A 27,784-nucleotide genomic window follows, 5' to 3' on the forward strand; every position below is an offset into this window, starting at 1 on the left:
CCAACAGCCTGGCGCTAGTCACAGGGAGAAAAAAAGCCATGGCCCCCAGGGTTTCCAGTGGCAAGGGCAGAGGACAGATGGAGCTCACAGCTGGCTCTGAAGAAACACCTCACGTCACCATCCTACAGAACTGGTCCTGGAGACTTAACAGTCACCGTCACACCTGGGAGCTAGAACGGGATACCTCCGAACGTCACCTCAGATGCACAGAGCATAGCAAGGGTAGGGTGACATTCACAGCGGGTGGATACGACGCCCTTACCTCATCTCCTTCCTCTCCTTCTTCCACTCCTGCAGAACCAGCTGGGAGTCAGCGTCTCTGTAGACCTGCAGGGACAGAAGCCAACTGTTTCCAGGGCTTTGGTTTCAGACAAGCCCATTAGCAGTAAGCATTTCTTAATGGGTAACTTTTCATGAAAAAATCTCAGTCCTTAAGTCTAATAGGGAGGCGCTTGTGTGAAGTAATGTGCTCTCCCAAGTGACGCACACAGAAGCTTCGGTTCTCTACTATTAGAAGCCTGGCTTAGGACTGAGATGGCTCAACAGATCAAGACGCCTGTCCCCAAGTCTGGTGATCTGGTTCCATCCCTAGTGGAAAGAGAACCAACTCCTACAAGATGTCCTCTGACCTCACACAAATGAAGTGGCGTGTGTGCACGCACACAGACACACATACACAACACTAAATCTAAGAAGAACACATTCTAGCAAATTAAGATATAAAATTAGGAAGACATGAAACCATTACTAAAGGTTATATATAACACAATACATATATATCCACATATGATATGTGAGCCATGCCCATAATACCCATATATTACATGGTAAATACACATTACATGGTATCTTCTGTCCCTCCTCCCCGAGTATGAAAACAAGGGCTGAGGAGGGGCATGGTGTGTGTTGTGGGAACACACTCAGTCAATCATGTGGATGGAGTATTCTTATTTATCTAAGCCAATGTCTTTACTGACTACCTCACATATGGTGAATGCACACCGTAAGAAACATGGCGATACATCCATAGATCCTAAGCCCACGGCATCTGGAAATTAGCACTGAAGTGTTTCACTTACACAAGACAACGGGACTCAGATGCTCTTCACTTTTATATCCCTAATGTCACATTAGCTTTGATGAAAAGGAGACGTGACGGACTCTGGTGATCAGAATATGAGCAAATGGCAAAAGGAAAAGTGACAGACGACTCCCCGCGAGCCAGGAGGCGGCACCTCACCAAGGTTCTCACCACTAAATAGCAACGGTGAAGCCAGTGTCAGGGCGCTCACGTGTGCTGCTACCTCCTGTTTATCACAACTGCCCAGCTCGACCATCGGCCAGTCAAAACCTGTTCCAAGTGAGCCTTAGATTTCCTGCCTGATATCTGTCCAGAGCCAGGAAGCAGCAGTCACTGACAAATCCTACCTGAGCTCTCCTAAGGCACCAGGTACTGAGCCAGCACCTCTGAGCTTTGATGGGGTACTACAGACACATTTTTAATTAGTGGTCCCATTTATTTTAGTGTTCTATTTTAGTGTGCGAGTGTTTCGCCTGTATGTATGTCTCCATCACGCGCATGCTACCCTCCCAGGTCTTTCTCCATCACTTAGGCATGAGCAGTCTCCTCTCCTGCGCCCATGTCATCAGCATCTAATCACGCTTGCCCCCCGTCCATGGTCCCTGCAGAGGTCTACAGACCCCAGCTGTCACCGTAGTCATGACCACTTTAAATGTCTTTCATGACCAAGGAAATTACTCTTTATAGTCATTTTTCCAAAACCAAAAGTTATATTCTTCTGCTCAATTCATCAGACTTAATGCCATACTACACTCTGCTACTTGTCCCCAAATTAAACCCAATCTCACAGGACACATCGTCTTAATAATGGTCTACTTATTCCGAAATTAACCATCACAGGAAGTTCTGGAAGCATAAGTCATCAGCTCAATGGAAAAATGGTGGTCCGGGTAGGGCGGTGAGGAAAGATGTTACCCACACCAACAGAACTCTTTAGTGCATCAGAACTTGAAGGGATGCAGCAGGCAGGTAAAGACCAAAGAGCTGGACAGAGGCCAGCGTAAGGCCAGCACCGGGATTTCCTGCTAAGCTCAAGGAATCGTGGGACATAAGCAGGCTGTGCTCTCAGGCTTACCCCAGAGTTTGGAGAGGAAGAAATGAACATGAGACCTGAACCTTACGTCAGACTCCACGTCAACCTGGCTCCACACTGCAGCTACTCTGTAAGGGACAAGTGACCTCAGTTCCGAGCCTCTGTCTCCTCTCCTATAAGGTCAGGGGAGAAATAGACACGCCAATTCCCTCTTCTTACTTCCCTAGTCTATGTCTTGTGTGATGCATTCTGTATGTAACAGGAATATGTAAATACTACCATTCTCTCAGCTAGCAAGCATTTTCCGTAGGTCAGAGGGAAAACCTCGTTCCAAAGACAACTGTATTCAGCCAGCACACGCAGGTCACACATGTATATGCGGTCACTTCAGCCAGCACACGCAGGTCACACATGTATATGCGGTCACTACAGCCAGCACACGCAGGTCACACATGTATATGCGGTAACTACAGCCAGCACACGCAGGTCACACATGTATATGCGGTCACTTCAGCCAGCACATGCAGGTCACACATGTATATGCGGTCACTACCGCCAGCACACGCAGGTCACACATGTATATGCGGTCACTACAGCCAGCACACACAGGTCACACATGTATATGCGGTCACTACAGCCAGCACACGCAGGTCACACATGTATATGCGGTCACTACAGCCAGCACACGCAGGTCACATGTGCATATGTGGTCACTACCGCCAGCACATGCAGGTCACACATGTATTTGATCAGATGCTCAGTCACAGAAGGAATACAAGTCAGGCAGGAGCTGTCTCCTTATCCTCAGAGGGAGGGTTGTTCCCGGACCCCATGACCTAAAATTGTGGGCACTAACAAACCACACACACACACACACACACACTGTTTTTCCTATATGTGTATACCTATAACAAAAATCAATTTATAAATTAGGCACAAAATGAGATTAATGACTAATGATAAAGAAATAGCTTTAACAATATACTATGAACATTATTTAAAACTTACGGATTGTTTATTTCCTAAGTTTTCCATTTCATATTTTTTGCCCACATAATCATAGGCAACTAAAACAAAAACACAGAGAGCGTCCCAGTAAGAGTATCACAGAGTCTTAGCGCCACCTGACAACCACTAAGGCAGCAAGCACTTCAGGGTAGTGCTGGGCAGTCCAGACTCAGGCAGAGCCGTCACTAACCTCTCAAAACCCAGCTTCCTTATTCTAAAATGTCCCTGCACACACAGGACAGCCGTGACTGAAGGCCGTGCCCCACGCAAGCCCTTGGCACGATGGTGGGCACATAAGGAGCAGCTACTACCTTGTGACACAGACAGACTCAGCAGCATTAGGCCAGACTCAACATTCAATATTTTTAGAAAACCACCTCACAGCACACACGGTAAAGAAAGCAAAACAAAACCCTGGTCAGAAGAGCCAAGAGCCAAGGTCCCAAGGAACCCAGGCCTGGAGGACGTGCAGGGCCCCATGCACTGGAATGTGTACCCCGGGAGAGAGGACAGGCCTACCCTGCCTCTCCTCGAAGCTTGGCAGCAGAATCTGTGGGCAGAAGGCCATGGCCAGAGGCTGCAGGTGTGCAAGCCAAGAGTGGCCATCTGTGTCACTGAACCTAAGCATCTCACGCATTCACACGGCTGTCGAGATGGGGTGGGAGGAGCAAAGGCAGTCACAGGTCACAGGTACAGACGAGGGGCTGCAGCTCGGGCTAGGAAATGAGTGTAACAAAAGCGTCCTGTCTAAACTGCCCCAAACTGGCTGCATGACTTGCCACTGAACTCTGGAAAGCAGCTAATCACAGTGCCACTGGAGGCTGACCCAGGATCCCAACTTACTCTGTGATTCTTTGGTGGCTAGATTGGCATGTTGATTCCCAAGGACTCTTCATTTTACAGATGGGGAAACTGAGGCCAGGGCAGGGTAATCTAAAGGCAGGGAGGGTGGCTGAGCATAACTGTTTTCACCAACAGAGGAACAAAAGTAGCACCTACCATTAAGACCGGCCGAAGGCTCCAAACGGCTCTCAGGAAGATTTGTAAAGGTCCCATCAAGGGGAAAGGAGAAAATAACCACCAGCAACGCTACAGTATGCCGAGGACAGCTTAGCCCTTATGCTTCATATTACACAGAAAATACAGGACATGCTTTGATCAGAGACGGTCCTGAAGCTTACAAGGGAAAGGAGAGAGAGAAACAACAACAAAAGTAACACCCCAACCTGCATCTGCTCCAGGAGCCCCGTCAAGGTCTGCAGCCAGGTCATGGTCTGAATGTACTGCTCCGTGTTCATGATTTTGAGCTCAGACCGTAGCTCGGGGATGATGGCTCCAGTGCGCCAGCCATGCTTCAGGGTCAGATCCTGATCACAGAGGTCAGAGGATGCCACATCAGTACCCTCAGAACGCAACAGTGTGTCACCTCTCCCAGCCCTCAGGACGCAACAGTGTGTCACCTCTCCCAGCCCTCAGGACGCAACAGTGTGTCACCTCTCCCAGCCCTCAGGACGCAACAGTGTGTCACCTCTCCCAGACAACGGAGGCAACAGTGTGTCACCTCTCCCAGCCCTCAGGATGCAACAGTGTGTCACCTCTCCCAGCCCTCAGGACGCAACAGTGTGTCACCTCTCCCAGCCCTCAGGACGCAACAGTGTGTCACCTCTCCCAGCCCTCAGGACGCAACAGTGTGTCACCTCTCCCAGCCCTCAGGAGGCAACAGTGTGTCACCTCTCCCAGCCCTCAGGACGCAACAGTGTGTCACCTCTCCCAGCCCTCAGGACGCAACAGTGTGTCACCTCTCCCAAACAAGGGAGGCAGCCGCTTGGTCACTCTTTAATTGTAATGGTTGGTTATTAACCAGGTTGGATGTGGTGAATTACACTTCATTTAAGATCAATTTGGCCCCAGGCTTTGACTACTTCACCCAGGGAAAGCTTCTGCTCTGGAAATCATGGCTGTGACTCACAGCTACTTTGGAGATTGGGGTTCCTGGCATTTCGTGCTTAATCATAGTGCTTTATATGGAAGGAATTTGCATATTAAATCTGTGAGCACATTTCTTCTTTCCATCATTTCAAAGAGAAAAATAAAGGTTATCTTCTTCACAACTCCGATCTTTCGTGATTTGTCAAAGTGAGCCACTCAAAACTGTGACCCCACACACACACTCCTAGTGTCTAAGGAAAACAAAGATTGCATCACTACCTCCACCCCTACTAGGCGGAAGAAATGACAGTCCCCACTGAGAGAAGGAGACTCCTCACCGCCAGGTCACTGTATATGTGGTCACCAAAATACAGCACTTTGGATCCTCTCCATCCAGTGAGCTTCAAAAACTCATACAAATTGCCCTGCAACAGAAGAAGGAGATAGATCACTGTATGTCGGAAACACCGTGGCCCAGTCTACAATACCTATGCTTTAAAACTTGTAAAAGATGTTTTTAACCCCTAAGATTCGTTGTACATACCAACATAGAAAGCTAAAAGCACACTCAGGGAAAACTGTTTAGACCTTTCTTTGATGCCAAATGTACTCTGAAAAAAATTTCACTGTCAGGCATGATGACCCCAACATTCAGGAGGCAGAGTCAGGTGGATCTCTGTGAGTTCAAGGCCAGCCTGTCTGACATATTCCAGGTTAGCCAGGACTATGTATAGTGAGACTGTCTCAAAAACAACGACAACAACATTTCAGGCTACATAAGCCTCTTTGCAATGATCTTGACGCTACCCAAGCATGCTGGGACCGTCATTCCGCACAAGCGACTTTTAATTCTGTTGTGACAACCACAGTTGATTCCTTCTGCCAGTGAGCACTAGCGGCGTCACTGCGTAGGGGCTCTCCCGGGGCGTTCTATCAGCCACATCCAAACCTTCTGAGTTATTAGAAGTAAAATTGCCTGAATTTAAACTCGTTTTTCAAGGCCTGGAGAGTACACTCGATGGTAAATCTAGCAGGCTATTACAAACCCACCAAGAATGTCGAGTAAAGAAAACAATCCCAACAACATAAAAATGATGATCAGCATGGCCCAACCTCCTGACAGCCTTACAGGATGAAGTCAAAGGGTTTAAAACCGCACAAGGAATGTTGGATGAATAATACACCAAGATTAATGGCCCTCAGAGAGAGCTCTCGGAGGTTTACTACCAACACTTTATATTTTATAGAGGGTAATGCTTTAAATAATATTTTTTAAAACGGTCAACTTTGAGTTAGTGCGAATACCAGCATACGGAACCACTGCATTGACTCTGGCCTAAGTTTTACCATTTAATTATAAGCAGCCGGTCAAGGGATGGACTGTGCCAAGTGCCTGGACAGGCTCGGTATGGGCGGCCCTCTGCGTGCAGATCCCCAAGGGGCCGGGGAAGGTGCAGATACCTGCTTGTAGATCTGGCCTTTCTGGAGTTTGTGGATTTTATCCCAGAGTAAGACACCTTTCTCATTCACCTTCCGGAAAGGTCTAACAACAGAAAAGGGAAGCGTTACTAGAACACGGAATGATAACCGGGGACTCACGGACAACATGAAGTAGCTCTTAGACCCCAAACCTCATTGCGCCCCTGACCCAGGGCACCCCATCCCACACTATGCAGACCCCACCAAAGACCCACTACCCACAAGTAGGTGGTGAAGAATAAAGAAAAAGTGTAGAAGAAAAGAATTCTAGGGTCAACCACCCTTGGCAAGCACAAGCCCTTTTAGCCAGGTTTCCCTAGGACATCTGGCAGGGCAGAGAGCATCTGCTTCTCGGGGGAAGCCTGCAGGGACACCGCTGCCACCCTGGGTCAGACACCAGGCAGAGGGCAGGGGCACCAGCTATGATGGGGCTGGGATTGTGGCACAGCCCACGGGGCTCAGGGTCCTTTTGGGGCAACTGTTTCCCCAGTCACAGAAATAGAAACTTCCTGCAGGTTTCAAAACCGAATTTCCCTTTTCTAAGGAACATGAAGATCTCTGTGCACTTTTATTTATATGTCTTTTCTTTAATCCTGTGAGCAATCTCTCGTGTGACGTCATACTCCCTAAACACATTAGCAGCAAGACAAGCTGGCCGCTTAACCTTGCCAAATCTGTCATCTTTAGTGGCTGCTTAACATTTCCTCACATGGATATTCTGAATGAACGAGTCATCCTCAACGGTTGGGCTTCTATAAATAACGGAAGGAACAGGAATGTTTCGGCTGTTACTGCAGACATCCAGAACAAGGGGGAGAAGGTGCGGGGCCGTGAGTCCCTCCCAGGAAGAGCTGGGGTCCTGACCCCCGCACTGTGGACAAACATGTCAGAAAAGCCTGGGTGAAGGGAGGCCCAGCTTTCCCAGGAATCCAGCAATTGTGCGAGGGCCCTGAAGCAACATGGTGAGCGTGCCGCTTCTGATTCCACTCAAGACTCTGGCCTATATTCTCATTCTCTCTGCTTGGCTTTGGGGCTTGCCTCTTCTTCCGGGAGCCACTGTGGAACTGAGCATCCCCCAAGGAGTGTACACTTGCTGCACTAACTTCAGGTACCACATTAGGGTGCTTGGACCCACCACAGCAAAGGCTGCTGGTCACCAGCTACAGACCAGGAAAGCCCGTGCAAACCTTCCCAAACTAGTGCCTTAGACAGAAACTATTCTTAGAATGCTATCACAAGAATCTTCAGCAATGTGGGTCTCTAGAAGTGGGGGCCACCTATCTGTCCCCCAGGATAAATGACATTTTAGCACTCTTGTGCTGTTCCCAACTACTCCTCGTCACCTCCCAAAACTCCGGAGGCAGGGCGGGGGGGGGGGGGGGGGTGTTACATAAGACATGGTTGAACCTTGTCCCGGATGGCAGAGAAGTCTGCAAAATCCAGCTGCAATTTTAGATGCACCAATTAGCTTTATTTCAAGAGACGCCACCAGGCGGTCTGGCATTGGTAGTGCTCTCATACGTCACAAGGTATGTGGAGCCAAAGACCTACTTTGCTGTGTGGTATTGATCCTTGTTTTCCATAGTTTCCATCAGTTTCTTAAAGCCTGACCCCCATGACCAGAGCAACCCACACTGAGCTGAGAATGCTGTCTTATGTACCCGCCCGCTCTTCCCAAAGCTGGGTGTTAGACAGGTTACAAATCCAGAGCTGTGCCTCGGATGCTCGGGACCTTGTAACTCCATTTCACTAACGCACGCTCTTCCCGTATTCGCAGAATACCAGCAAGCCCCCGACAGATGGGCCTTACCTCCGCTTATCGTTGAAGAAGTTGGGTTTCTCAGCCTGAACTATGACCACATCGAAGAGGTCCCGCCAGTCCTTCCCCACGATGTACCGCATCCCTTTGTCTCTGGAACAAGGCAGCCAGGTGAGCTAACACCAAAGGGATGAACTTTTTAAATGTCTTGCAAACTACTCCTTCCCAGCTGCCAAGACGGATGGCATCTGAGCCATGAGCCAGCCGCTGGCGAGGGGACGGAACTTACACGAAGCTGCTGGGGCTGTTGGTGATGAGGAACATCTTCTTGCCATGGTCAGCCAGCTTAGCCAGCACCGCACGGGTCTGCTCGGCGTAACAGATGTACTTCTCTAAGGATGAGGGAGAAGTTCACGCGGTCAGGATGAAATCAGGCGCTTCGGAGGCGCTTACAGGGTGGGCACACACACACACACACACACACTGAAACAGGATAGTGTGGCACAGCAGCCATCACCCCTCTTAGAACGACACTGACAGACACCAAGCTCTAGGACAGAGAGGAGACACCTTCACTGCCAGAGTCAGAGTCCTTAGACAACACCCAGGAGACACCTCCACTGCCAGAATCAGAGTCCTTAGACAACACCCAGGAGACACCTTCACTGCCAGAATCAGAGTCCTTAGACAACACCCAGGAGACACCTTCACTGCCAGAATCAGAGTCCTTAGACAACACCCAGGAGACACCTTCACTGCCAGAATCAGAGTCCTTAGACAACACCCAGGAGACACCTTCACTGCCGGAATCAGAGTCCTTAGACAACACCCAGGAGACACCTTCACTGCCAGAATCAGAGTCCTTAGACAACACCCAGGAGACACCTTCACTGCCAGAATCAGAGTCCTTAGACAACACCCAGGAGACACCTTCACTGCCAGAATCAGAGTCCTTAGACAACACCCAGGAGACACCTGTGGTCCCTGTGCAGCCCCTAGGGCATGAAGTTTAAAAGCCCACACAGCAGTGCAGCGAGGGCCGCTGAGTACGTACCAATGTCCGCTTCGATGGCCCGGTACATGATTCCCTTGATGTGGACATCCCGTATGGAGTCCTGTCAAAGGCAGATTCGTCATCAGTGAAAGGGGAGCTGGAGTCGGCCCCCGTGGGGCAGCATCGGCCCTCACCTCTGTCTTAGGAGCCTGCCGCCCCACATGCTATGCATCTCAACACCAGCCCATTGAGCCCAGGTAGGACTTTAGGAAAAGCTGTGTTCCCACGGTGGCAGGGGCTGCTGCCAATGCAAGTTCAAAAAGCCTCTCTTTAAAGAGGTCATTTGTGTGATTCTGAATGAAGTCCCACGTGACAAAGAGTAGTTTACATGCAGGATGGCAAACAGATCAATGGCAGACAGCCTCTGCAGGAAGGGGGCCCTGGCCTGCAACAATAGATGCAAACAGTTCTCAGGCAGGACCTCCTCTCTGGATGCCACCAGTAGGGCTAGAAGCTGCCCCGTCACTGTCACCGGGCAGCAGCAGGTCTAACAAGAAAGAGGAAGACAAAAACTCCATTGTAGGCTCAGGGCTGTGCCAGCATGGCCTTGCCCGGTGTCACTGAAGGGTTCCGCTTGCGGGGTGGAGACCGTGCAGCAGGCCCTTCGTGGACTCCTGAAGGGCCCAGGGAACGTTCTGGTTCCTGGAGCAGGGGTGTATGCCTGCCACTGTAAGAGCGCTTCTGTCAGAGTGGGCCACTCTGAGGTACACTCTGAATCTCAGCCACCTTCAGCGTAAGCCTGTTCTAATTCTACACAACACAGAAGACGATGGGTTAACAAGCTAAACTGTCTGGGTTAAAAATCTAGGCCCTGCCATTAACTAACTGTGTGACCCTGGACATTCAGTTTCTCGGTGCCTCCGTGTCTTTACATCGGGAGTGATAATAGTAACACCTCTGGGTACCAAACACAAAGATGTAATAAGCTAATGCAAAACACTCCTATCAGAGCCTATTATTACCTGTCAATAATATATAAACATATTTTTAGTTACTGAGAAACTGACACAGATTAATACATAGAGTTCTATAAATATGTAACTGTGAACACAAACTTATAGAACATGTACATATGAATCTCAGTGTTTGTATCTGTCTGTTGCCCTCCAGTGGGATTCTGAAACGGCTTCTGCAGGCCTCAGTGAGTCATGTGGAGCCTTTGTGGATATGTTAACCAATCCCTCCGGCTCTCCTCATCCCAATACATCCTCATGGGACACGGTGTACACCAAAGCACACTGTATCCCCTAAAGGTGTGCAATGACCTGGCATTTGAAAAGATTTTAAAAAGGGCTCCCTCTGCGTGATGGCAGCCTCACAGCTGAAGTACAGGGCATGGACAGTGGCCTCTTCTGTCTTAAGAGGAGACAGGCTCAGGGGATTCAAAGTCCAGGTCCTGGCAGGCACCATCTGTGTTAGAGCATGCTGTCCTGGTTATTCTGAAGCAGCCCTGTCCCTTTATGACAGCCACACTCAATCACAGAGACTGGTGACCCCAGAGAAGTACCACCCAAACTCCCCACCCAGACGCAGCTGACCTTCTCCAGAAAGACACAGAGCCACTGCCCTGAGCTCCTGCCCTCTGCCCTCACCTTGACATCTTTGTACAGGTGCACGGGCTCGTAGTCAATGTTGTTCTTCAGGAAGTGCTCATTCACACACGACAGCAGGGTCATCTCGGGCAGTGAGAAGATATCCATGAACTGCTTCATGGTGTTCCCGTGAGAACTCTGCGGGCAGAAGGCAGGCTGAGCGATGCAGACCCCATCTCACGTGGTGACAAGCAGCGAGAGGCTGCCCGGAGGCCAGGGGGTCCCAGTGATCCGCATTCGGCTCCCCCTGCACACGGGGAGCTTCAACGGTGAGCACCTAAAGTGCTCCCTTGTTCCTGGGCCTCCAGGGGTGATTCTCCCTCCCTCCCTCCCTCCCTCCCTCCCTCCCTCCCTTCTGCTCTCCCTTCTCTTCCCTCCCTCCTTCTCTTCTGCTCTCCCTCCTCTTCTCTCCCAGGAGGTGAGAAAAGCCCGGATCATGCCCAGTAAAGGCAGCTGAGCAGACCTCAGTCTCAGAATGCTTCAGCCGGTCCTCAGGACGACCACGGCTGCTCCTAGGCAACCCCTAGGGACTCACACCAAAACGTGGAGCCACGCTTGCAGGGATATGGGGACAAATGGGGTGACTGAGAAGACAGAAAGAGCCTCCACCAGAGGGGATCGTCAAGAGCCAACAGTGACTCTCTCTCTCTCTCTCTCTCTCTCTCTCTCTCTCTCTCTCTCTCTCTCTCTCTCTCTCTGATCTACACTCTCTGCACTCTCTACAGACCCGATCTCAGGGTCCCATCAATCACACACACACCAGGCGAGCCCAAACATTAAGTTTCTTTAGCTACAAGCACCCCTCTCCCCAAAGCACCTGTGCACAAGGCTTGGCTCGTTCCAGGTGGTGCTATTGAGAAGCAATTGAGTCAGAGACTGCTAACTTCATCAGCAGGTCGTCTCATGACCAACTCACACTGACTGACTAGTAAGACGCAGGGCCCAGCTGTAGGAAGCAGATGTAGCTCAGCCCCCAAACCCTTACCTTTCTCCCTCTTTCTGCTTCCCCCTTTCCTCCACCCCACCCTTCTAAATAACACTGTGCCTCACTGCAGACCTGGGAGCATCAGAGCCATGACCTCCGAATCCAGAAGCCCAGCTAAGTCCTTCCTCCCTAAGAAGTTTCTCCAGCCATAAAACTGCCGATCAAAGGGGAAAGGCGGCTGCTTCTGACGACCCAGCGGCTGTCCTTACCTTTCCGTAAAAGTCACTCATCTGCTCCAAGGGCACATGGGATCCCTCATACATGTCTATGACTTCCTCATCGGGGACAACACTGAGGCCTCTGAAAAAATACAGGTGGTGTCGTTACAGGGTTCGACTGGAGAGAGCAACGTCTGACTTCCGCACACTGATGGGGTTTTTCCACTATGGCAGGAGACCTGCTGGAGGCAAAATATGACACAGGACACAGCAGCAGCTACGACCAGCAGACAGGGTGCTACTGCCAGGCTTCTGTCGGAAACAGGATCCAGATTTACAGCAATAACTAATCCTACATGACATCTCCAACACGCCGAGCAGGATTTCACCTGGGCACCCAGCTACCTGTCACCTGTCCTAGGAGTTACTGCTCTTCCCACAGGAATGGTTACGTGCCTCCCTCCAAGTTATCCAGGCAGAAAGCATCGCATCAGGGTTAAATCCGCTCTCCATGGCTTTCAACCCCCCCCCCCAAGGAATTGCTTCAGGTGGCGATTTTTCACACATCTGAGCAGAGAAAGCTTGTTTCTGTCTCTAACTCATCTTCTTCCTCCATGACTGTCCCCAACACTGAGTGCTGAGGTGGAAAAAGACACGCAAGAGGCCAAGTGGATTACATGCATGCCCTGCAGCAGGAAGCTCAGGGAGAGGAGCGCCAGGTGACATGGAATGCCCGCTCCCCTCTGCACACATCCACTCTAGGCCTGACCTGGAACTTGCAAATCAGTCCAGTTCCTGCATATCCAGGGGAAACATCACCCGCTCAGCCAGAGCTGCCCATCTCAGAAGGATGCTCTTCCGCCCTTCTCCAGGGGTGAGCACTTGAGAAACAGAACCGGTAATTAGGAAACAGCAGAAGGCCTCGCTGCCTTCCACAGGGGCAAGTCAATCAGCAGAAGTGCCAACGGGCTGATGAGGTGCAAAGCAACCCGACCTTAAGAGGCTCATGGTGCAGTCTGTGCTTTGACGTGTGATGTCTTCCAGTCTCCACATTAGGGCTAAACGCACGGAGTGCACTCACTGACATTTTGCCTGGCTGACCTGTCACAACTCCTGGCCTTTGAGAACAAAAACAAAACAAAACACGCTGTGCTCCAGCAATCAGATAAGACCTTGTAACAAACCAGGTCATTCTAGACTGACCTTGGAGAACAGCCACTGACAGAACCACACAAGGAAAGAAAGCAGGCAAAACCAAGAGGGGATCCGATGAGCTGAAGGTAGGTTACACACACGCATCTGTGCACATGCACGCGCGCGCACACACAAACCCCAGCAAGCAAAATCATGGGGGGGAATCTGTTGAGGTGAGGGTCACCCACACACCCACACACACACAGGGGATTCGATGAGGTGAGGGTTAGTTAGTCACACACACACACACACACACACACACACACACACACACACCGGCCTTGCCCTTGAGAAGTCAACACCGCAGCTGAAAGTCAAGCCCAAGGGTGTCAGAGCTGAACAAGACTGGAGCCGCTGCTTTCTTCCCCCGTGGTTCTCACCTGGTTGAGAGACCGAGGTGCGGCCCGTTTGCCCGCCTGTCCTGATGCACTTCTAGCACACTCACAACCAGCTACACTACAGGCTCTGGGGCTGGCCAGTTTACAGAGACACCAAGGCTCCCAGAGCCTTGCTGAGACCCATGAGGTAGGGCAGCAGAGCTGGGGTTCACGTGGGAAAGTCAGTGTGACCCCCGAGACAGGCACACGACACCGCACCCTGGAGACTCACTCTGCTCTGGTGGCAGAGAGTGTGCTGGAACTTGCACCGGAGGGTCCCTTCTTAAACACCTCACCCGGTTCCTCCTGCTGAGCCCTGACATCTGGCCCTTACACAAAGGCCGGGGACACACAAACAAAGGGGATAACAGGATTGGATGGGTGGGAGTCAGGACGGGATGGGAAGGACCTGGGAAGGAGCGAGGAAAGAACAGGACCACTTCAGGCTGGGAGGGGAAACAGGACAGGCAGCCGCGGGCCGTGGGTGCGGGCAGGAATGGGAAGCCAAGGAGTGGGGAGAGGAGCATGAGGCCAGCCAACGCCGTCCTGGGGAAAGCAGAGCAGAGACTTCCTGCTGTTTTCACCCAGCTCACCCACTCCCATCACCCGAGGTCACATCGGGCACAGGGCCCACCCTGTGTGAAGGACAGGAAGCTCCTCCACTCTCCAGACCTGAGGCTGCGGGATGCAAGCTGATGCTAGTTGAGAACACAGTAACGCATCTGTGTTGGTTTTCAGTTACTTGCGACTATGAGTCTTAAATCCAGGCACTTAAGAACCTGTGTAGACGCAGCCTAGGGCAGTCTACAAGCACAGGCAGCCCTCAGGGTCCGAGGCGGGGGCTGTTGAGAGTGATGTCTGTGCGGGTGAAGAACATTGGGGAACGCCCGTGAGGGCCAGGAGTGAGGGGACGCCGTGCTTGAGGCCAGGAAGGACGTACAGATGTGGGGACAAAAGGGATGATCTGGTGAGGATTTTCAGAACACTGGTGGCTTCTGGGATGGCTGCTCTGGGTCTGAACCCCGGGACCAGCTCCACAGAGTTGTCCCCTCACAAAGCCTGTCCCGAGACAAGCAGCCACACTGGGGAAGAACAAGAGGGCAGAGTCCATTTTTTAAACAAGAAAAAAAATTGAATTATTGGAAAATAACCGTGTTTGACACAAGACATTTTGAAAAAGCAGAGGTATCTGGGTCAAAATGAAGCAGATAAGCCAGGCAGTGGTGGCACACGCCTTTAATCCCAACGCTCCAGAGGCAGAGTCAGGTGGGTCTCTGTGAGTTCAAGGCCAGCCTGGGCTACAGAACGAGTACCAGGGTAGGCTCAAAGTTACTAAGTTTAAGGGAAAAAAAGCAAACCCTGAACAAAGAAGGAAATTGAGGTACATGTTTCTGCCTATGAAGCCACACAAGGAAGACTACTGTAACAACTGAGGTCCAATAAGGGCAGGAGACCATGGCCAGAGCAGACAGGGACAGAGTGCCCGAAAGCCAAACCCTCACCTGCCACAGCAGGGCAGTGTCGATATCTAACAAATCAACAAACATGGCCACGCTGTCTAGGAATTCTATACACAAGTGTGGATACACACACACACTGAAGGACCTACAGTTCTGAAGAGCCCACAGTGCTGGGGCGGAGGGGGACAGGGCTGCTGCTGGCCCTGGCGCCTTCGCTGGTGCTCGAGTCTACCTGCAGGCCTGCTTTACTCTGACAGAGTTTATGAGACAACAGTCTAAACTATAGCATGCGTGCCTCATAAAGAATAAGACACACACTAAGACCAGACCGACCACTCCCTGAACCCCTCCCCAATAAGAAAACATTGACAGCCAAAACCCTTCATTTTAAGTCAGAGATTTCTTCTACCTAACAAAGTGCTTCTATGAGTTCTAAAAAAAAGAAAAAGAGCCAATATTGGGCTCCCTAATCGTCACAGAGAGAATGAGATGCTCCGCCACCCACACCCGTGTGGCTTCTCACCCACCTTCAGCTCCTAGGGCATCCCCACAGACAAACACGAGCCAGGCCTCGGCATGTATTCCTGAACGAGTTACATGCGGCCCCTTCCCTCATCCCTGGTCAGTGAACGGAGCCTGAAATGCAAAGCCCCTGGGTTACACCTGGGAGCGAGAGGCCACTTCCTCTTACCTGTAGACGGTTCCCATCTGGATGTAATGAAAAGCATCGATCTTCATCAACACTGCCTTTAAAAACAAACATGTGCACACGTGTGAACAACAATTTGCATACAAGATGAACAGAGCAAGGGCCGTTATAAATCCTATCAATATTGCATTTCCATAACACGAGCATTAGGAGGGTTCTCAACCTTTAAAACAGTTCTTCATGTTGTGGAGGCCACCAACCATAAATTTTCGTTGTTACTTCGTAACTGTAATTTTGCTACTGTTATGAGTTGTGATGTAAATATCTGTGTTTTCCTGTGGTCCTAGGCGACCCCTGGGAAAGGGTTGTCAACCCCAAAGGGGTCGGGACTCAGAGGTAGAGAAACACTGCATGCATGGTTTCTGAGAGCCTTGCGTATTAACCGAGGCGTGTTTGAAGGAAACGGCAATGAGAAAAGAGAAAGGAATAAAGTATGGCAGCTGCCCCCTACCAGCATTAACCCGCACTCCCCACCGGCGCCTGAGACACACGCCTTCCTAATGCCTCCCTCTTCTGATTGGCTCCACCAAATATATTTGAATAATTTCATCCTGCAGCCCCGAAGAACTGCATTCCGACCCATCTACCATGGAAAGCACTAGGGGTTTTATTAAGCAGCTCTTTGCTTCCAAGACCGTAAAACTGCAGAAAACCAGGAGATCAGACTCACCCGCTGGACGTCGTAATGGAGCCCACGGATGGCAAAGTTTGGGTCATACTCGTACTTCCTGATCTCCGCGGGGTACTGAGGGGACAGAGGACACGTGATGAGTGAAATATGAAAGAAGACACGCGTGGGGATACAGTCCTGGGATCGAAGCACTTAGGAAGTGGGGCAGAAGGGTCAGGAGTTCAAAGTTATTCTCAGCTACACACGGAGTTCAAGGCTAGCTTGAGCTACCTCAGCCCCTGGCTTAAAACAAAACAGGAAAGGAGGGCAGGGCAGTAAGTTCAGGACGGCACAGATTGGCCCTGTACGATGGCCTGGGAGTCGTTAACACTTTGGTGAGAAAGTGATACCCATAGGGATAGACCAGCTTGGCCCTCTGTTTCTCCATCCTGCCCTGGGCTCCATTGGTCCAGGTTGAGATCAGACCCTTGATCCCACTTGCACACCATCACGTGGAGCCCTGCAAGGCCAACCCTAACTGTCAGCCTCACAGGATCTGGTATCTTCATGGAGACAAACCTCTGGGCACATCTGAGGGACTTCTAGATTGGGCTCACAAGGAGCTGAGACCATCCTAGATAAGGGCAGCACCATCCACGGTGCTATATGAAGATTAAGTGAACTGGGCATGTGGAACAGTCCTTTACACTGTGTGAATAAATGTCACTGTGATTGGTTTAATAAAGAATAGGATAAGGTCAGGCAGGAGAGCCAGACTAGGAAGATGCTGGTAGGAAGGAGGGCGGAGTCTGGAGTGGCGAGCAAACACAGATGGGCATGCCGTACTGAGAAAAGGTACCAAGCCACGTGGCAAAGCATAGATAAGAAATGTGGGTTAATTTAAGTGTAAGAGTTAGCTAGTAACAAGCCTGAGCCATCGACCGAGCATTTATAATTAATATTAAACAAGTCCTCTCAGTCCTGCTTCAAGATTTCTCTGCCACAATGGTCTGGGCCCTCAAACTGTAAGTCGAAATAAATCCTCCCTTCCTTATTTCTATCAACTTCACGTTACCATGACCTTGGCATCCAAATGAGGTCTTTGGGGGAAGCCTCCATATGACTGACTATTGCTACTGTTCTCACCCAACTGTGCTGGCTGGGGAACCCCACAGCTGCTGTCCCAGGGGACTTTCTCAGCCTGTGGCCCCATCCACTTGTACCATTCTGAGAACACACGAAGCCTTTGGAGACAGACAGCCTGGTCTCTGCTCTTCCTTAACTGCATCATACTCTTGCTCACATTATACAAAAATGCCAGTCCCTCCTCTACACTGCATGAGAATCCAGGTACCTTCTCCCCTCGACCCAGACCTGAGAGCACCCTTCTGCCAGCTTCTGCCTGTAGGTGCTGCCACGTCCATTTTGCAGAAATAAAAGCAGGACAGGCATCACCTCAGGGAGCCTGCCAAGCCACACGGCTGCCCGCTTCCTGGAACCGCCAGGCACCACCTGCCTGAAGGCACATGGCAAGTTTCAAGTCAGCCTGCACCAGCAGTGACTTGAATGTCACATTTGGGCTCATTTATCTTACACCTGTGCGCCTGCCAAGAAATCCCCAACCTGATATTTCTCCTCGTGGGTGTTCTCAGACTTCTGAACACCATGTACAGTTCTGTGTATTTATTGAGATATTCACCAAAGCCCACACTAACGCAGCCACGGGGATATGGCTCTGCTCAGTGACTGAAGGCCAAAAACTGCAGAGCCTCCGCCAGCCTGGGGCGGGGTCAGGAAGATGTACTCAGGGTCAAGAAGCAGCACAGTGGCTGAGCCAGCACTGGGACCTGGATCTGTGCCACCTTCAGGTCCACCCTAACCGACTTAATCTATTCTGAATCAGCCCAGCACCCTGTCTTAGTTGGGGTTTCTCTTGCTACATAAAACACCATAACCAAAAGCAACGTGGAGAGGAAAGGGTTCTTGTAACTCTCAGTCCGTGCTCCATTGCTGAGGGAAGTTAGGGCAGGAGCTCAAGGCCGAAACAGAGCACAGGCCGTGAGAGTGCTGCTTACTGGCTTGCTCCCCATAGCTTGCTCGGCCTGTTTTGTTATAGCACCCAGGACCACATGCCCAGAGGTAGAACTCAAATCAATAAGCTGGGCCCTCCAGCATCAACCAAAAATCAAGAAAAGCCCTACAGACTTTGCCACAGGCAATCTCATAGAGGCATTCTCTCTAACAAGTTTCCTCTTCCCTGATAACTCTAGCTGTGTCAAGGTGATAAAAAAAACCAACCAGGACGGCCCTTCTCCTAGAAGCTTTACCGCTCCCCTGTTACAGCAACAGCTACCAACTCAGAAGCTCAACCAGCTGGCTAGACACCGCATTTCCATAGTAACAGAATAGTCGATGGCCTCGAAGACAGACAGAAAAGCCCCCGCAGGACAATGGCTTCAGGAAGAACGTGAGCATCCTGATAAAGTCCAAAGTTGCCCTGTACAGGACAGCCTGGTGACATAATACCTCAGTACAGCAGAGGACTCAGGCATCCCTCATGGGCGCTTGGGACCCATGGGTAATCCCTACTGCCCTGGAGCCTGGCTGTGTTCCACTTCTCTGGCTAGCAGCAGCTCTCTGAACGGCTAACCACAACAAAAACCCCAAGGCAGAAATGGATGAGAGCTCCGAAGAGCAACATGGAGAGGTAGAGAAGACGTTCCCAACTGGACAGATCTACTGTGCGTCCTGCCCCTGTGGTCTCTAAGACAGAGAACAGAAGCAGGGGGGCTGTGGAGAGAAACAACGACACTGGCCGTAGTTCATGCTGGGTGTCTTATAGACACCAAACATCTGTAACACAGCTCACACTTAGTGACCACAGCAAAACCCCGCGGGAGGTGCTGTTCTTAAACCTGTTTTCTACAGGAATCCAAGTCCAGAGATGCAGTGGATAGATGGACCTGGACCAAGGAGGAGGCTACCAAGCATTCGTCTGGAGACCACGAGCTCTCAGCGTTTGGCCAGAAGTGGGGGACAGTACCGACAGGAAGTTAGGACAGGATCCCGTGTACCGGGCGACAGCGAGCTCGGAGCACACCACAGCTGGGCAGCACAAGGCAGCACCATGCGGAGCCATCCCCTGGTGCCTGCTGAGGGGCAGTGGCAGGTAGAAGGTGGGGCAGAGCTACCTGGTTACTCAGGGCCTGTTCCCCTTGGAGGAGAACAGACGAAGAAATGTGGATGACAAAAAGTGTAAAAAACAGAAGAAGGTTCCCGCTTGGGCTTAGCAACAAGACTAGGGCATTTTTGCCCTTTCTACACATCATGGATCAGGACAGCGTAATTGCGTAAATCCACTGAGAAACACAAGTACAGAGAGACTGTGCCCAACGCCAGGACCTAGACATCTAGTACCCTCCCATCTAGTACCAGGGTGGTGGTTTCTCCACACTGGTCACACTTTGTCACATCTGAGAGGGGACAAACTGCAGATTTCACAACCTCGGTTTCCAGGTTACTCACTGCACCCCAGGCCACCTCTACTGGCCAACCAGACCAAAATCACACCCCTTTGGTTGTTTCCCCCAGCGCTCCTTGAAAAAGCTACTCCCACTATTGGCTGTGCCTCTTTAACCCTCTGCTCTGGTGTCCTCAGGAGGTCTACCAGATGGCTCCACCACTGACCATCCCACTCCCTCTGGAACAATGTCCATGTCACCCCCGTTACCCTTCCTGCATCCCCAGCGGGCCATGGCTCATAAAAGCCAGAGATGAAGCATGGGGGGATGGGGGAGAAACGGATGGGGGGAGGGAACGCATGGGCAGAAGAGCTCAACAGTGACCACCACCAAGGACAGAATGCTCAGCACACAAGGAGCTCCCAAATCACAGCAAAGCCCTGGGGAGACAGAGATCACAGCCACATTTCTCGGGTAGTATAGGGGTTTAAAGGGCATGCTCCTGATTCCAGAACTGGAGGGGTGGAGCTTACTGACTGACCGTCTAGCCTAATTGGTAAGCTCCTGGCCAATCAGAGGCCGTCTTAAGAGAGATGGGCAACACCCCTGAGGAAGACACACAAGGCTGTTCTGACTCCCACCTGTACACGCACTTGCACACACCCATGCGCTTGCACACTCACAAGCACTCATGCATGCATGCACACACACATGTGCACACATATATATAGCCAGGTTCTAGAGAAGTAAGAGTCACTTGGAAACTGGAATGGACCAGAAACTGCCCATTCCCCTGCAGCCACTCACCACAGGACTTCTGAACAAGTGCAGGGCCTTGGCGTGACGGCACAGGGCTGTTGACTCGAAGGGGTCAAAGGAGAGAGGACAGGAAGGGCTCTGTGACCTTACCCTGTGTTCATTGATGAGCAGGTCCCGTGCGGCGTTGAAGATGAGCGTGTGGAGGTGCTTGGAGTAGAACACCAGGGTGTAATCATAATCAAAGCCGTAAATCTCGATGTCCGAGAGGCTCATCTCGTTGTTGGAGAAAATGGCATCTGGGTTCAGCAAGTTGTTCATGATGGAAGGAACCAATTCTAGAAGCAAAACAGAATCCGTCATCTCACGGCAGAGGTAAGAGCCGAAGGGCTTCTAAACCAAAGGGGCAGTTTATACACTCATGTGATGTCCAGAACAGGCAGATCCAAGCCCGGGGACACAGCTCATCAGGAGAGCGCTTCAGAGAAGGGGAGAAGGAGCAGGGAAAGGTAGGTCGTGGGCACAGAGGGCAGCTTAGTGGCTGTGTCACATAGGTGAGGAAGCGACTGTTGCTGGGTGCAGAATGTCTTTCCAGTGGTGAAAATATTCTCAATTTGATTGTGATAATGGCCATAGCAGAAGGCCTTTTATGAATATGTCAAAAGCCATGGGTGGGGGTTCTGGGAGTGTTCATTGAGCTCAGAGGTAGCAACATTCACATTTCAATGTAACTGTGACTGAGAAAGAGCATGTGCTTTAATGTCCCAAGAGATTGGCTTTTTTTTTAATGTATGCTGGTTACAGATTTTATAAGTATACATCATGGAATTTAAATACATCTCACTATCAGAGAGGGGGGGAGAAGGGAGAGAGGGAGAAACAGAGAGAGAGAGAGACAGACAGACAGAGAGAGAGAGAGAGAGAGAGAGAGAGAAGAGAGAGAAAACTAGCATTCAATGTATTGGCTACCAGCGTTTTTCCATCTATATCCTATAAGGCTGACCTTGCTGCACACACAAGCCTGTATGGCAGTCTCCATAGTTCATATTCAATCACAAGCTCACAGTATTGCAGACTCTGAGAATATGACCTTATGCTGCTACATAAAACCTCAATATACGCATTACCTGGGTATGCCATAACCGACCCAACACTTGCCTCGTTTAATTTTTTCCCATTAATAATAACACCTTTGTGGTGAGTGCGTGACTTTCTTCAGCTGGCTTATCAGAGGTGGGATCACTTCACATACCCTCGGGGTCCACTGGACACAAAAGCAGTTCTGCAGTCTTTCTGTGGCAGGTCTCTCCATCTGAGGGGCTGCTATTACATCTCTTTTACTCTTCCCTGAAGGGATTTCGAAGGTTCTTTCTACATTACAATGTCGAGTTCAAACAGACCCTTACCACAGTCCAAGCTGCGAGGCCGGGGCTGTGGACCAGCGGCAGAGTGTTTGCTCTGCATGCACAAGGCCATTTGGTCCCCAGCACGGAAAAAAAATAATCTTAAGATGAAGGAGAGAATGTCAGTGACTTTATTTCTGCATTATGTCGGGATACTTTCCTATTTTTATGCCCCTAGAACATAATTCACCTTTAGCCCTGGATCACTACCACCTAGGATTGTTAACAAGAGTAGATTCAGAAGGCAGGAAGACGACAGTCAATAGTGCCAAAAGCCATGTCCACACGGAGCGTCCACCCTCATGACCTCATTTCCAGACACCACAGAAGTCTGAAGATGGCATCCTGCGGCCATGTCGGTGCCTTTCACAGCGTGTAATAGAGAATGTGATTGCTTTCATTCCCACCCCAAATGACAGGAGACAGAACACATCTCAAGCATCTCAAGGTCATCAGATGTACTTAGGCGCTGCTGCGGTGCAGCAGGCAATAGCTCTGTGGTCTGATGGTGCTGGGGAAATCAACCGACCAGTGAGATCTCGGGCTCCGGGGCTCCCTGAGGGATCTTCAGGGGCACTGCGGACCAGACACTGCACAGTGTGTTATAAGAGACAAAAAGGACATACACTGATCCAGGTAGCCAGGACTAGCAGTTACTGGACAGGGGCCTCCAGAACTAACCTTGGGACAAGCACAAACAGTCCTATACTACTAAGAGGATATGCGATTGTATTCTTCTACCTTCTACCATCTTATGGGTCAGACTCTGCTTGAACCAGCTCACAGGGCACCAAGCGCTGGAGGCAGCGGCTCTCTGGAGCTGAGGGCAAAACCACCACACGATCACACCAAATTCAGCCTGTCTGGATTCCATGACTCAGGACAGGTCTATCATAACAGCTGTTGACTCACTACATCACACAGGCTGGTTCCAAAGCCCCAGGCTCAAGTGGTCCTCCAGCTACAGCCGGCAGCCAGTAGTTACTAAGCGCTTGTCGGCATGTCCTGTATGCAACCCCAAAGACTTGCTCCATTTAATCCTTTTAGCTATCCCATGGCATGCGCATGCATTATCTCCGTTTTACATGGCTATGATCGAGGTACAGAGAACCCATAATTTCCTGAAGGGCACACAACCACCCAACAATAAGACAAGCATTTAACCTGAGAAGTCTGGCTCCAGAATCTGGGTTTTTAACTCCCTGCCCCCAGATCACGGGGATCTCGCTACAATGGTGACGGTGCATGTTCTTCTAAAATAAACAGGAGGACTGGCCAGGTGGCTCAGCAGATAGGAACCCTTGCCAAAGCCCTGAAGACTTGCGTGTGATCCCTGGAACCCACGTGGCAGAAGGAGAGAACTTACTCCTACGAGTTATCTCTGACTCTGCAGGGGTGTGTCTACTCCTGCCAGCCCCCCAAAGTCAGTATTTTTAAAAATGAAAACAACTAAATAAAGTGGAGCCCACCCACTATTCTTTCTATGAGCAGCAGCACAGTAGCTACCAGGGGCCACCCAGGTGGCCAAGAGGCGCTCACCTTACCTGGCAATGGCTCACGGGACCAGACCCCCCACTAGGGCAGAATCCCAGCTACAGCCCAGGGAGCTAGACCCCTTGGGAAACCCAGCAGAAGTTAGAAACACCTCACAGACCTGCAAACAGTGCCAGATGGTAACCCCCAAGTCTTTACACCCCACGGTCTCCAGGCCAGTGATGATGAATGCAGATTTTGCTCACGCTGCATTTCACGCGTGGTCCCCCACAAACAACACATTTTCATTAATGTCCCTCATCAAAAACAACAAGGCAACTGCCTTGGGTTTCAGGGTGGCAGAGGTGGCTCTTTCATTCCCAAATGTGGCCCCGGTCTGAGGAGAGCAAATAAAGTGGCCTTTGAAGAAAACAGGAGGCGACAGATCACAAGCACTCCCGCCAGGAGGGCAGCGTCCAGGGCCACTCTGGGCACTGCTATTTTCTGAGTGTGACAGGCTCATCCAGATGACGTAGGTAAAGCAGGTTTGCTTATGAAGGAACCGAAAGCTCCCCTTTCACAAATGACCTTTGAGTGGGAAGCTCCAACAGCCGGCTTTAATCAAGGCTTGTATTTATAAAAAGCCCTGGCAAGGAAGCCCATTCGCTTTTCACAACCTGAAATGGTGCCGTAGTGCAGGGGGAAATCCCCACAGGTCAGCTCGGAAGAGAGCTGCCCAAGGCTCCCCAGAGCTGGACACCACACAAGTGCCGCCACTCAACACCTGGCTGTGGCATATGCTGTCTTCAACACAGGCACAAGGCAAAGCGTCAGAAACCTAAAGGGATCTCAGGTTCTCTTTATGTCACCAAAAACATGATGTCACGAATACAATGGCCCTCCTAGTCATGGAACTAACTCTGCAAAAGTAGAAACTGAAGCCAGATGGTAGTGGTGCATGCCTTTGGTCCCAGCACTCCTGAGGCAGAGGCAGGCGGATCTCTGTGAGTTTGAGGCCAGCCTGGTTGGTCTATAGGGTGAGTTCTAGGGCTGTTACACAGAGAAACTTTGTCTCAAAAAAAGCCTAAACCAAAAAACAAACTAAATAGTAACAGGAGCTGGTGTGGATTTAGGAAGTGAATTCCTTTTACACACAAGAGAACAGCAAGATGAACAACTGGTGCTGGGGAGTGGAGAAGCAGCTCTGAAGCCGGCGGGCAGCTCTGAGCTCCACGAGCCACCATGAGCTGGAAGCTGTGTCCCCCAGCAGACAATGTGGGATATTCAGAGGCCCCGGCACACTAGGAGGCTTCTGGTTCTCTATCTGCTAATCATTTCCACAAAGCACTGGGAAACAGCTGATGGCAATACCAACGCTCCGGGAGCTGAGGTAGCCTGAACTACACAGTGGCGGAACCCGATCAAAGAAGAAGAAAGAAGGAAGAAGAAAAGGAAGAGGAAGAAGAAGAAGAAGAAGTTGTTGTTGTTGTTACAGGCATTCTGTTTTGATTTGGGCTTGTGGTTTCTTGCTGTATTATGGTAAAATAGCACTCAAACAAAATTTATATCCTAATTATTAACTGTGGTTGGGTAGCTTTAAGTACGTTCACTCCTGGGTTCCCATCACGGCCATCCAACTCCAGAGCACTTTCTAGCAACACTGAAACACCACACTCACTGGGTCATACCCCAGCCCCACCCCCAGCACCACCCCACCATGTCACCAAGAGTCTGCCTGGGTCCTCAGCATCTATCCTTCACATAGTGCACTCAGGTTCACCCATTGGGACGTGCCCACCATCTCCTCCCCTCCCCTTTTCCTTATTGTTACGTTTACCCAGCAGCACCTGCGTGGAGGTCAGAGAGTGACTAGTGTGGTTGGTTCCCTTCTTCCGCCAGTGGCCCCGAGGCTCAGCAGCACAAATGCCTTCCCCACTGAGCCATCTCCAGTCCCATGGTGCACTGACAAACTTCCATACTGTTTTCTTAGCAGTTTCGCCGTTCTTCTGATTTGCTTTTATGTTTTGTTTTGTTTTTGTTTTTCGAGACAGGGTTTCTCTGTAGCTTTGGAGCTGTCCTGGAACTAGCTCTTGTAGATCAGGCTGGCCTCAGACTCACAGAGATCCGCCTGCCTCTGCCTCCCAAGTGCTGGGATTAGAGACATGCACCATCATGGCCCGGCTTGACTTGCTTTTTAAAGGCCCCCTCAGAATAGCATTCCTTGACTAAATTCTATCTTTACTGCTGACAGGAAAAGAAAATGAACGAAGGCAAAACTTAGGAAAGTCCAATATCTTCCCTCTATTCAAGCAACTGTTTTAAACTCCGTATAGATCTGAGCTGGGGAAGTCAACTTTAGCCAACCTTGCTTGCCCCCCTTTCTATGCACAAAGGCTAAATGACTCTCCATTAATAAAAGGCGTCCAGTCAGGCAAAGCTATTGCTGTCTCTGAGTAAATGTGGAGCATGTGTCAAGTAGAAATCTCCTATGGCCGGGGTTCTACCAAGGGATTTCCTCACAGATCTGAAAGGCGCGGTGACTGTCACTCAGCCATTGGGCAGTGCCGAGAGAGTCTTAAAGGTCAACCAAGTGGGGCATCTCCCCAGTCAGTCAAAGTACCTGCCATGCCAGCAGGAAGCCTGACTCCCTGGTACTCATGTAAAAAGATGGAAGTGACGGTGTGGGTGTTTGAAACCCCAGCATGGCGCGCAGACAGAAAGAGAAGTGGATCCTGAAAGTCATGGCTAGTCTATCTGGACCAACATGTTCTGGGTTCAGAGAGAGACGCTGCCTCAAAATTTAAGGCCGAAAGAGATCAAGGAGGATCTATGGATGCTGACCTCGGGTCTCCTCGGGCAAGCACACACATACATGTGTCAAACATGTCTCAAGTACATATAACGGGAGTAAGCGAGAGAGGGAGAGAGAGAAACAAGCAAGTTACTTCCTCCTGGCAGTGTCCCGGGGACCAAGCAGGAATGTGCTAGGAAGAGGAGCTGACAAATGAGGGTCCTGTGACAGCCGGGCTAAGCAATGCTGTGGTCTCTGGCTCTTTGTGCTCAGCCAGTGTGGTTTCACCGTCTCCAACCTGCGCCTGTCCAGTCGGGCCCTCTTTCCAAGCACTGGGGCGGGGGGGAGGGGGGGGCAGAGTACTAATTTCCTCCCTTTCTCTTCCATTCCTGGTTCTGGCCAGCTCTGCCCACCAGTTCCTGAGGAGGCACAAGTGGTACCCATCACTTCCAATGCAGCCTGTGGCAGATGTGACAGGGATGCCTCAAGACACAGAAGCTGGAAGGCCAAGCCACCACACTGGAGTGGGCTGACCTAAGGACTCAGCATCGATGAGAAATGAACACTAGACGAGATGTCCGTAAGAACAGCTGACCAGGACCTCCAGACGCACTGAGCACACAGGGCACGTGAGGTCTGTCTGGTTCCGGACTCCAGGGAGAACATACAGGAGGGGCCCAACACAGTGAGGAGCTCGGAGTAGGCACAGGACAACCCCTGACCACTGTCTTGTATTTTCCCCTGCCAGGCAGGGGCATTTCTGGGTCTGTTCAGTAATTTCAAAGAAGAACCATTGTTTTGTTTTGGTTTTGTTTTTTCTTCCAAGTCTGGCCTGAGGAAACATAAATCTGGAGGAGCAAGGGATCCCTACCAAGGAGCTGTCAAGGTAAGAAGCGGGGTGGGGGGGAGGCACCCAGTGGCATCACTTCAGTGCCAGGACCACAGCCTTGTGACATTTTCATGACACAGCCCATAAAATGTCTTCTCTTGGTTCATTTTATCTTTGTGGTGCCAGGAATTTCGTGCACATGGAAAGCACTGTAACTCAGCTTCTCCTCAAAAATATATATATTTTTTTTTGCTTAAACTAAGTCAGCTGAAGTTTTTAATTGCTTTTCAAGGATATTCAGCTGCTCAAAGTTCTTACTGCCTTAAGTGCTTAAACTTTAGCTCTGCATTAAAGGTATCCCCACCTCTCCAACCTTAAACTTCCCTCCCATACCAACACCCGCAGGCTGGGTGTGCGCGGCTCCACCACACACTGTTAAGACCGTGTCAAAGTCTGCCTTTCTTTTTTTAATATATATATTGTATGCCTGCACGCCATACCAGATCTCATTATAGACGACTGGGCTGGGAACTGAACCCAGGTCCTCTGCAAGAGCAGCCAGCGCTCTTAACCTCTGAGCCATCTCTCCAGCTCAAAGTCTGCCTTTCTATGCGTGCGACATGGAGAGAATGTTGAGAAAGTT

At 50.6% G+C, this 27,784-nt stretch overlaps 1 protein-coding gene across 1 annotated transcript in view; it reads right to left on the reverse strand.

Moving 5' to 3' along the window:
• Nt5dc3 (5'-nucleotidase domain containing 3) overlaps nt 1–27,784 on the reverse strand; it is a 45,190-nt gene that overhangs the window by 4,002 nt on the left and 13,404 nt on the right. Inside the window, exons 2-13 of the mRNA XM_075954613.1 lie at nt 20,799–20,983; nt 16,489–16,563; nt 15,801–15,856; nt 12,130–12,220; nt 10,936–11,073; nt 9,344–9,404; nt 8,579–8,681; nt 8,341–8,442; nt 6,513–6,594; nt 5,390–5,476; nt 4,349–4,489; nt 263–327 (exon numbers count right to left, since the gene is read on the reverse strand). Of these exons, the coding sequence (XP_075810728.1) occupies nt 263–327; nt 4,349–4,489; nt 5,390–5,476; nt 6,513–6,594; nt 8,341–8,442; nt 8,579–8,681; nt 9,344–9,404; nt 10,936–11,073; nt 12,130–12,220; nt 15,801–15,856; nt 16,489–16,563; nt 20,799–20,983 (1,186 nt within the window). The remainder of the gene's footprint in view (nt 1–262; nt 328–4,348; nt 4,490–5,389; nt 5,477–6,512; nt 6,595–8,340; nt 8,443–8,578; nt 8,682–9,343; nt 9,405–10,935; nt 11,074–12,129; nt 12,221–15,800; nt 15,857–16,488; nt 16,564–20,798; nt 20,984–27,784) is intronic.

Source organism: Microtus pennsylvanicus, chromosome 20 (genome assembly GCF_037038515.1).
Source record: "Microtus pennsylvanicus isolate mMicPen1 chromosome 20, mMicPen1.hap1, whole genome shotgun sequence".
NCBI classification, from domain to species: Eukaryota; Metazoa; Chordata; class Mammalia; order Rodentia; family Cricetidae; genus Microtus; species Microtus pennsylvanicus.